This window comes from Rhodnius prolixus, unplaced genomic scaffold, assembly GCF_049639745.1.
Source record: "Rhodnius prolixus isolate KJV_2025 unplaced genomic scaffold, Rpr scaffold_8, whole genome shotgun sequence".
Classification (NCBI taxonomy): Eukaryota; Metazoa; Arthropoda; class Insecta; order Hemiptera; family Reduviidae; genus Rhodnius; species Rhodnius prolixus.
Genome location: NW_027411593.1, coordinates 29,023,616 through 29,035,675, shown reverse-complemented (window position 1 = coordinate 29,035,675; position 12,060 = coordinate 29,023,616). Strand labels below are relative to the sequence as shown.

The 12,060-nt window shown below is 34.6% G+C and overlaps 1 protein-coding gene across 3 annotated transcripts in view; it reads left to right on the top strand.

The window, feature by feature from the left end:
- Window positions 1–12,060, top strand: part of hwt (SH2 domain-containing adapter heavyweight) — a 221,008-nt gene that overhangs the window by 178,198 nt on the left and 30,750 nt on the right. For all 3 annotated transcript variants that reach the window (XM_074122204.1, XM_074122203.1, XM_074122205.1), the window contains exon 2: window positions 6,558–6,668. In XM_074122204.1, the coding sequence (XP_073978305.1) occupies window positions 6,558–6,668 (111 nt within the window). The remainder of the gene's footprint in view (window positions 1–6,557; window positions 6,669–12,060) is intronic.

The following is a 12,060-nucleotide window of genomic DNA, read 5'->3' as shown; positions in this document are numbered from 1 at the left end:
GCTGCTGGTGTCCGCCCTTTTAACTTATCAATAATGGTAGAATGCTAAGCTATTTATCTCCGAATGGCACACCCACCTAAGTTTCCCTTCAATATATACTATCATTTCCACAAGAGCGCGTTACTTAACTATTAACACTGCAACCCATTCTATTAAAGTTCTTAATTGAAAAGTGTGCTTAGTATTGTTTCGTTCTTCTCTTCTGTCTATCACAGCTTCCTTTTAACAAGAAGGTACTTCCTTCTCTCTTCTAAGACTCATTCTGTGGGAAGATTGTTAGAAAAATGTGAAATGCGTTACACTATAATGTAGTTGTTGACGAGTAGTTAAAAGTGACAACTACGGGCATCTTCTTAAAGTGTTGGATAGAATGTTTGAGCTGAATTGGAATGATGGATTGAAATTGGATTTTGAATTTGAATTCTAGATTTGTTATTGAGGTGAGTTCGGCAATGTCCGCGCTGCCTTGACGATCTTAATGTTTTGATAAAGTCGTGATCATTCCCGACTGTACTCTTCGGGACTTTCCGATATTTCTCTCTTACTTTTCTTCTAGTAACAGGTACACATCTTTAGTTTCAATATAACTGTTACAATCGTAAATACAAGAGAAATTAGAGGAGCTTTCACTAGATAATTTTTATTTAAAGCAGAGTTTCAAGAGTTGAATTCACAATTGAATGTTTGAAAGGTACAAGTTTGTTTACTGTTTCTCGTTACTTCAGCTAACTATGGATAGTTCGTAGAATGAGTTTTGTAACCCAGTGCAGTCTGTAATTAAGAGTGTACAGAATTACATGGCGGCTTCAATGCTTACAGACAGCATCAAGCACTTATGCAAATGCCTTGGTAATATTAACTACTAGCCTCGACCGGCCTCCATAGTTCGCTTGCTCTCTCTCCTTCTATATATATTTAGTATGATATCTACGCTCACTCTTATTAACATTTTCACCCTATTCTTGGGAGTCCTGCAATATTAAGGGCGATGACTAGTACTTGGAGGGTTTGACGAAACCTACCCTCGCTAATAAGATTACTGTGCCTACTACATAGGCCACAAAATTTATTCTACTCCTTTTCCTACCCACATGCTTCTAAGAATGCATACTGTTTGCAATGTGGGGCTTATTTAGCATTATTTGTCTGTGCGTTTTTTGCATATTTAATTAAGAATGAATTTTACTTGAATTTATTCATATATTCACCTATTCCTGGAGTCTCCTAATTCAGAATGAATGTTTTACCTTCTTCTGCATCTTTTAAGAGGAATTATTGCGACTATTTCATATGTTTGAATATATTTCTCCCCGGCATATATAAATAATAATAATAATAATAATAATAAGCCATTTATTGCTCTTAATTATAATACATGATTAGGTATATTCATTTATCTAAGCAGCTATACAGCAAAATTGCTGTGGCTCCTTTTAAAGGTATAGTTCAGTTTACTTCAGTTACAACTATAATATTAAATTTTATAAATTAATACAAATACAAATTGAAAATATTAAATAAAATCAAATAACAAAAACACCTGGTTGAAAACAGAGAAATCCTTCCTCATTAATAGATAAAGATAAAGCAAAATGATAACACTACTTCTCACTTTTTTTTAAACATATATATTGTATATATTTATTTGGCATTAATTAGTTTTCTGTTATTTCAAAAAGAATATACCACTGGTTTCATATATTAGATTTTGTAAAAATAAACAATCACTTATTAATTTGCAGTGGCTGACTCTCATTCTGCTACCAAGTAAACCTCTTCATAGACTTCTCGAATTCTTGACCACTCTTTCCTGTCCCAAGGTACATCACTGCCAAACCACTCCTCCGCAGGCTTTTCTAAGCTCAGAATCCCATCTGACTAAAGGTCTTCCTCTTCTTCTCTTTAGATCTAGCGGGTACCACTCAACCATCTTCTTTGACCATTTTCCATTTGAAAATATATCTGATATCTAAAATTAAGTATAAATAAATTCGTTTTGTTTTTTTATTGCGGGTCAGAAGTGATTTCAAATCAGATTATTTTATCCTGATTAAAGAATTGAAGAAGCAATAGTATTTTTCCAAGCTAAGTCAAGCGACGTAAATAAATACTTATTTAGGACTAGAATAACTATATCGCGGCTAAATTGCATGTTTGCCTGATTGATGCGTACATTATTATGATAAATCTTAATAATGGATTACATTGCGTGATCAGTTACTAATCATTTACTGGACAGGATGTTAGGGACGTTCACAGTTATCTAATCACAGCCAAGGGATACAGTGGAATTTAACTATTGTACATTGGAATAGTGGTGCTGTTCACTGCATTGTTGGTTAAACACCCATTACCAATTAGGGATGTCAAGCAGGCAACAATGGAGGGATACAAAACTCATTATTTACATTTCAAATTATTGTTATAATTTGTGCTGATAAATTATTTGTGTTTAAAGGTATTATTGATAATGTGGAATGATTTTTATAGATACCATTACATTCTTTCCAGTAGCTCTGCATTACTAAGTGGTTTGTTTTACTGAATAAATAAATAATACTTGTCTCCTGAATTTTTAAAACTTGATGATATCCCAATTCATCTAAAAGCTCATAAGAACAAATTAGTACTCGTACAACTGAACGTAATTAAGGGTTTAAATTCAACTGTTAACTTTACATTAAACGTCTTCTAGTGCAACTTTGAACTAGGTCATACACTTGGTCTAATTAAGTCAAACAAGTAATTCTTTTAAGTTCTGACAGACTTAATTAAAACTTCTAATAAGTAATTAAATGCTTTAATTAACATTTTAACAAATACTCGATCTAAAAGTTTGGAAAGTAAAGATTATGTCTTAAATCCGTATCTAAACAGCAAAATCGATTTTTAACAGGCGTTCTTAAGGAAATCAAAAAGAATTAAGCTTTTGGCTTTTAATGACCTGAATCTGTCACATCCAGTAGGGAATATTTTTGCTGCTATTTGAACGCAGCCAATTGAGAAAGATATTGGTATTAACAAATGATTCCCTTTCTAGTTTTGGTGTTCACTATTTCCAGCTGTATCTGGCCTCTTACAGATAACCTTTGCACTTGCAAAGCTTTGTTTGGTATCTGCCTTAAACCTGAAGACACTTTTGCACCAACCTTCTGTTCTAATCAACCAGTTTTGAACTATTTCTTCGGAGTATTTCGTAATTATGGCCGTATTAGGACAGTATTCCCTCAATTTTACTAAAATATGTGTATCTTCAACCCAGCTGTCAGTATTCAACACCTTCCGAATTTATGGAACAAAGATTCCTTACTGATCAACGATTGGAATATTTTGTCATTTTTTGTCTCCATTGAATCCACCTTTTTGTTTGGAGATTTCTTGAAGGTATAAAATATGTAATTTGCTTCCTACAGCCGTTTTCCTTTCTAAGTTCAGTCATTTTTTCATTTGCTCTTAACCAGGCTTATTCAACCAAGTTACTTAAAAGATCCCGTTTGTAAACTAAAAGTTTCTATTCAGTCAATACTGTGTATTTTTCGTTGATACTTTTTTTTTTTTAAATTGCAGCACTTTTCAATCAAATTTAATCTTTAATTTACCAATTTTGTTTTCTCTAATTGGATTTACCTTGTAGATTTTTTTTAATTTTAATTTTTCATCGAGAATATACTTTTTGAGGTAGCCTGAGGTCGAAAATGTCGATTTTTCACAAATTGATCAGTATGTATAGATGGCAAACTCTCAAATAGTAATCGTGGAAACTTCCGATTTGATATATGGTTTTAAGGGGACGCAACAGTAAGGATTTGGTCAAAATCGGAACAGATTTTCGTGTATGGAAATTCTAAAGAGGTGATTTTGGATATTTACGTGAAATACTTGTGATAATGTTTGAAAATAAAATGAAGTGTTGCGTATTAGATGCGATGAAAAGTCACGTGTTGATTTCTTGTATGATGGACCCATTTTTTGGGGGGTATTCAGTATTTTTTAATGTTGCAAAAAGAAGTTTATTCTATTTAGTTCCCCACCCCCTAATCGGTTATCATGTCATGCATGCTACAAAAAACCCATGATAAAAGGATGCTTAAGGAAAAGAAAAAAAGTAACATTCTATAGCTGAAAGCATAACAAAAGTGTGAGATATGAATAGCCCTGTCCTCTGTTGGGCAAAGATGGAATAAAACGACTGCTGAGGGGAAAAAAAATCTTGTGCAAATATAAAATACATTAAAAACCGCCACATACATCCTGCTGCACATATCTGACCTCTGAAGATAAAACATTTCTTCAGCGAATACAATAATTTCCCAGTGTTCAACGTTCCATATTTCTGCTAATCTTCTTCAAACAAACTGAAATACTGTGAAACTTCTCTTTATTTCTTTAGCTGTTATTTTTATTTTAGTTTACCAACACTTTCTACTTCTCCATGTTGTCAAGTGCGTGTTTGGTACTTAAGCGTCATATATTTATGTGTTCATCGTAGCAAAATAACACAAAATTTTAAGTATTTCCTAGTGAAATTAATAGAGGCGACAAATAAGTAGGTGTAAGTACTTACTTCACTGAGCATGAGGTTACGATGTGCTGGCCATTCTTATGAAGATGATTCTCAGAGCACTGTAACCTCAGGATAGTGTTCTCCCGTTAGAGGAACACCGTATAAACATTGAGCTGCTGAGGCTATTCGGAATAGAAAATTTAAGAGCAGCAACTGAACTCGTACTTGGGAACTCGGAACTCGTGGTAATGCACCGGCTGCTTATTCATTTATTTTTTGACATAGAAAAAGAAAAAGTGCTACATCTTTTTGTCATTTTGTTTTCAACATAATTTTTTAAAATAAAGGCCCACTTGGTACAACCATCATTCTAATTATAAGTACAAAGAGCATATGGATTTGAATCTTCTTAAATAATAAAATATTTTAAGAGATTCGACAGCTTATTGTAAAGAGAATATAGGTTAATAATTTTGGATAATTTTATGTATTTTAGCTTTAGAGATGTAAAGTTATTTCAAATTAGGAAATATATTACATTTAGTTAATTTCCAAGCACTAAAACTCTCATAAATTGGCAAGATAACATCAACTTACCAAAAACTTCATCTTCCAGAAGAAGAGCTTGATGCGTCCAAGACTTTCTTTAATAAAAAGAAATACAAATATTCTTTATTTCTAGAAAACAATTATTTCTCTATGTTTCTTCTCACTTGGATTTCTAGATATTCGCTGAAAGGACTTAAAAACACCTTTACCCAAAAAATCTATCTCTTAACTTGTCAGTTTTAAAAAGGATTGGCCCAAATTTTCTTTTAAATCGAAAACATGACTTCAGTTTACTTCATTTGTGAGCTTCTGTTGGTAGAAAATACCATTATATATAACATCACTGTTAAACAATCATAGTTAATGTTAACTTATCAATATTAACTATATTAGTTAAGGTTAATTTTACCATTCTAAATGTTATTTTCAAAACTTTCAAATCTGTTCTCTTGTATTTCACCAACTGTAGTCGGGTTATTCTTGATGCATGTTCTGACAAAATGTTTCAATTTGTTACAAAATCAGTTTAACTGGCAGTTCTGGAAGAAAACCGGACAACAGTGGCTAATTTATAGGCGAATCTGTTCGTTAAAAAAATGACTATTTTATATAAAGTTAAAAAAATGAAAAAAATATGACTATTTTTCTATCCCAATTTTAGGAATAAATAAAAGGGTAACATATTAAAATGTTCTGCCATTCAGTAATGTATTTCTCTTATAGTGGTCGCATTTTCATATTACTAGTTAGAATTAGTACATTAATCTAAAGCGTTAGTTACGAATTCTGGTTGAGCAGAAGTTTTGTGCATCAGTTCCTGGCTAATGTTATTCCTAAAGTACAAGCTGAACAGGATTATTTTGTTAGAAAAGTTTTGGCACTTGAATAATAACTTCATATTACGGAGGAATTGGTAAGAACCATAAGAAATAGCACATCTCTTCTCTGATCCTGGGTTAGTACAAGAGTTCCTGGTGTAGAGGTGTTCTGTAGCCAATAAATAATTCCTGTATCGTCTAGTAACTACTGCGATGGTAAGAGTGTACAAGCTGAGCAACAACTGGAGGATGATATTTTGGAGATGGTAGAGAGGCAAAACCTCTCATGGGACTGAGTTTAGTTTCTGTTTTGTCGGCCCTATGTCTTCATGAACGGCAACCGATGAGAGTGTAACACTGTGTACTACCTTCATTCTAAAAAGAGTTTTCTTATTTACTAGCCAGACTTGGCGTACAAGGAGGAGTAGTCTGGCCGCAGTTTCCCTGTCATCTGGCTCTCTTCCCAAGGGACAACTTTCTTTTCTTCCTTCCTTCCCTTATCACCCACTTTTCTCCCTAACAAGCCGCACCACAGAAATACGCGTGCACACTAAAGTTTACATCACAAACCTATACATATTTAGATGAATATCTAGTTTATATAAAAAAGAAAAAGGTTTTCATAAACAAAAAAAAAGCGTTATTGAGATCCGTTCATTAATTTCGACTAAATTATTCTGTTACAGGTATCACTATGTGATGATTATAGCCTGCCAGTCGACTTTGTGAACAAGAAACGTCCTGTTAGTATTGGATCATCTCCATTTTGGGAAAATACAGTACCGCACAACGATAATGTTAGTATTTCTTTAGATATTTCTTTGTAATTTATTAGCAAAAGAATAGAATAAAATCTGACTAGGCATCTTTGCTGAAAATTTTTAATTTTAAATTTAATTGATAAAAAAAAACTGCATTTCAATCTAGACTTATTATCCTTCAATATATCCTAGATATCCATTTTTATCTTAAGACGTTAAAGGATCACACTGGATCCTTTTTCATTGGCTCTAAAAAAAAAAGGCCAAAATCTATCAGAATTGATAGTGTACGTATTAATGTTATTGAATGAGTTATTTCAGTTATTCTCTTTTTTACTTTTCAATATTTTAACTAAAGAAGATATTGTATTATGAAGTTTTATGATTTTGATTGTTCACTGAAAGTATAATTTTGAGAACTCATAAGTGGATTTTACAAATTGGTCTCTGTGTGTTAATAAAGAATAGAATAGAATATACATTGTATTCAGCTAAGCTGGTTACAAGAAGATACGAGGGTCGTTTGAAAAGTCCGTGCAAAAATAAAAACTACTTAATTTTTTGGGGTAAACGTTTTTTATGTTTCAATATAGTCTCCTTTTAGGCTTATACACTTTGTCCAACGCTGCTCTAGTTTGTTGATCCCTTCCGAATAATAGGATTTGTCCAAGTCTGAAAAATAGCCATTCGTTTCTGCAATCACCCACCTCCTAGTTTGAATAAAATCTTTTTCCCGCCAGCCATTTCTTCATATTGGGGAACAAATAGTAGTCCGAGGGAGCCAAGTTTGGAGAATAGGGGGGATGTGAAACGAGTTGGAACCCTATTTCCATTAATTTTGCGACCACAACTGCTGAGGTGTGAGCTGGTGCGTTGTCGTGATGGAAAAGGACTTTTTTGAGGGCCAATCGTGGGCGTTTTTCTTGCAGCTCGGTTTTCAAACGGTCCAATAACGATGAATAATATGCACCTGTAATAGTTTTACCCTTTTCCAGATAGTCGATGAGGATTATTCCTTGCGAATCCCAAAAGACAGTCGCCATAATCTTTCCGGCCGAAGGAACGGTCTTCGCCTTTTTTGGCGCAGATTCCCCCTTGGTAATCCATTGTTTAGATTGTTCTTTGGTCTCAGGAGTGTAGTGATGTATCCATGTTTCATCCACAGTGACGAAACGACGCTTAAAGTCCTGCGGATTCTTCTGGAACAGCTGCAAACCGTCCTTGCAACACTTCACACGATTTCGTTTTTGGTCAAGCGTGAGCAATCGCGGCACCCATCTTGCGGATAACTTTGTCATGTCCAAATGTTGATGCAAAATATGATGTACCCGTTCATTCGAGATGCCCACAGCACTAGCAATCTCACGCACCTTCACTCTTCTGTCATCCATCACCATATCATGGATTTTATCAATGATTTCTGGAGTAGTAACCTCAACAGGGCGTCCAGAACGTGCAGCGTCACTTGTGCCCATATGGCCACTCCGAAAATTTTGAAACCACTTATAAACTGTTCTAATCGAAGGTGCAGAGTTACCATAATGTTTATCGAGCTTCTCTTTAGTCTCCTGAGGCGTTTTACCTTTCATAAAGTAGTGTTTAATCAACACACGAAATTCTTTTTCGTCCATTTTTTGAAAATCACTCGACTTCCTCGATTCAAACGAATGCCAAACACAAAGAAATAGACCGATCTGGCTGAAACTTGGTGTGTGTTCTTCCAAGAGATGCTACTAACTAAACATAACCTCGATACGCGTCAGTGGTGCCATCTCTCTGACTTTGCACGGACTTTTCAAACGACCCTCGTATACGAGGTATGTTCAAAAAATAAGGTGAATTTTCAAATTTCGCGGGCTACGTACATTCGAATTTCGATTGTCTTTTTTTTTTATGTTGGTACACTTGTCTCGAACATATTTTCAAAGTTGTAGCTATATAGCATGTTTAGTTTGTATGTTAGAGGCATAAATAAGACAAGTGTTTTGCGAGTTCGGCGATTTTCTTCTGTCGAAAAAATGGATCAACGAATTTGAATCAAATTTTGTGTAAAAAATAGAATTAAGTGCTCAAAAACACTTGAAATGTTGAGAGTGGCGTACGGTGAGAGTACTCTGTGTCAAAAAAATGTTTACAAGTGGTACAAGCTTTTCACAGAAGGTCGAGAAGATGTGAATGACGACGCTCGCCCTGGACGCCCCAGCACATCAACAACCGATGAAAATGTTGAGAAGAATCGTCGAATCACAATTAGAGAAATTGCTGAGGTTTTCGGCATATCGGTTGGCACATGTCCTGCAATTTTTTTCGGAAATTTTGGGCATGAAGCGTGTAGTAGCGAAGTTCGTTCCAAAATTGCTGAATTTTGATCAAAAAAACCGTCGCATGAGCTCGCTCAGGAATTGTTGAATGACATTATCATGTCTCAGTCACCGTATTCACCAGATTTGGCGCCCTGCGACTTTTTCCTGTTCCCATGATTGAAGAGACCCATGAAAGGACGGAGATTTGCGACGATTGAGGAGATAAAAACCGAATCGCTGAGAGAGCTCAAGGACATACCAAAAAGTGCATATCAGAACTGTTCCGAGGATTGGAAAAAATGCTGGCACATATGTATTATATCTGAGGGGGACTACTTTGAAGGAGACAAAATAAAAATCGATGAATAAATAAATATTTTTTAAGAAAAATGAAAATTCACCTTATTTTTTGAACACACCTCGTATCTTCTAACATATCTTGGTTACAAGAAGATATATTTCACAATAATTATACAAGAACCATTTTTAAATTTTACCACGTATAGTACAAAACCAATTAAATACAAAAACCTTATTTTGGGTATTTTTGAAAATAGAAAACGTGAAAAAGTTGAGTTGATCATAGAATTCAACAATTGGACAAAATTATTATTATTATTATCTCCTTAAATTCCTCACATTTGACATCTTTTGGTCATAATATTTATAAAAAGTTTACAGACTTAAGAAATATAGAATTTATTTTTTTATTCAGGATGAATCTTAATCTACATCCGTAGTATCTTAACGTAGTAGGGAAATCTTGTCTTATGAGAGTAAATCTAGGGCAGTGCAGCAACAAATGTGCAATATTCTCGATTTAATCACAATTTAAGCACTTTTTGTCACACATAATAATATGCTTATTACCCTTTAGTATAAGTTTAGCTATGTGTCGTCTCCAAGCTAACCTCAACTATGCATGGAGACGACAGAGACGAGTCTTCCCAAGTGATCAATTACTTGGCTCTGTGTGTTCACTGTAACACGGAAAACTAAAAATTGCAGAATATTTAAATTGAATTCTATTTATAATAATGGACTTTTGTTTCTTTACTTCTCTATAGAACCTGTCAGTAAAAAGCTTGACTCGTGTATTTTATTGTTTTGTTATTTTTAAGAGCTGAATTCCAATTCAGAAATAACTGATAGCTGAATATTTTTTCTTTTTGGAAAATTTCTCTTAGCTAATTATCTTCCTTCTAAACATTGCTCCACTCTAAGTATAATATTGTAAATTCCAAGAGAAATATGGATATTAAATTCATTCAGAACAGTACTTTTAACGAGCGATGTTATCCGGAGGGGTTACCATAGCCATTATTGTGGATCCTTTAGAGTGGCCGAGACGAGGGCGACAAGGCGAGGGTCTGAAATAAAGGGATCACAACTCAATATCAGGAGGGCTGAAAATGAAGGTAGTCTAATCATGCCAATGTCTGTCTAATATTAAAAAGCCTCTCTGCACTGGCGCTCAGTTTTTCTTTCTTTCTGTCCTTCTCGCGCTTGTATCGCTCTCATCCTTTAATATTTTTTTAACTTTTGATACGCTCAAAGAATTTTTGAAGGGAAAGTTACTAAATGCTAAAGTTATTCTTTTAACTGACAAAAGCAAGTTTCTAAATGCAAGCAAAAGTTTGTAAATGGTGAAGTTATTCTTTAACTGACAAAAGCAGCCTAATGATGCAAATATTGTTTTTTGTTTCTTTCAAACTTAAATGTTAAAACGGAGAAAGAAAAAACTTTACAAATTCAATTTTCTCAATACTTCATGCTACTTATGTTTGAGAATTTTGTGTTTACGAGTATTAGTTAAAAAATAGGGAGGACATGGCCGTGTGTTGTACGTGAATACGTTTACGTAACGGGTTATATTTTTTATATAAAATATTTGTATTTATGTATTTAGGATGTAATCAAGGAAACAAATCGACGATCGAACACAATCTATGCCTGTACAGTCCGTTGTCGATGTAGATTTCATCAAGCTATTGCATAATTTCAACCGCCCCAGCTGCAGATGTACTGGCACCGTCGTTGATCCGCTCGGCCGCATTCATTCTTTTACGTTCCCGGCACAGCTTGACTCGGTCATATGGTGTTTTATTATTACCATTCGATTGTTCTTGAGAAGCCCTTTCTAACCGTACACGAGCTCTGTATTTGCTTTTGGCTTTTCGACGCGTGTAGGCCGACATTATATATTTTTGATAATATTTTTTTATTCTAACACCTTATTATATTCACTGTCACTATTTTACACTAATGTTTTGTATTCTATCGATAGATTGTGACGACAGCTGACGATTAAAACTTTGACAGTTTCTCCGAGTCAAAAGTTATACCAACTGCAAATCTCAATACGCAGCAAAATGATCTCAAAATGGCGGCGCTTCCCCCTCAACCGCGCGCGATGCGTCACAGTCCTCGCTTATCGTAATGAATTCTTTGATCCTTTAGCTATCCAGTGGTCTAATTTAATTTTGGATGTAGACGATAGATTCGAAACTATAATGCCAAACTGTGTCCCCCGATTTTGTTATCATTAGGTTTTTTGTATTGCCTCCATATGATAGCAAAGTTAAAGACGTATTCACGTCAAAAACTAAGAAAATTGTGATTTGTGCGAATCACTACAGTATTCTTTGTTATTTGGATACAGTCATACTATACTGTACTATTATTTCGAATATTAATATTTAAGAGCACATTAATACTACATGAGAATCGAGACCCACCCTTAAACTGGCTTTACCTATTATTTTATTCTTTAACTAAAAATGGTCCTCCTAAATCATGGTTGACAGAATTAGTTGTTTGAAAGTGTGGAGAAATATCTCTCTTTTGTTTCGCGTTGCCAACTTTCACAGACGGGGGAGTAAAGTTTTGTTTGCCGCGGGGACGTGAACTGAAGTAGTAGGAGCTGCTTTAGCTGAGAGGGGACAGAGCGTGTGGTCCAACAATTCTCTACCAACATTCCAATTTACATTGTTTTGTAGACAGTTGTACGTTATGAGTGTATATAGTGGCCCACAACTGGAGGCAGAGACTGGTGGCATCACTGCTTCATCTCTGTGTCGCCTCAATCCTCCCAATTCTGTGCCGCCCTCGACAGCATCTCTCCC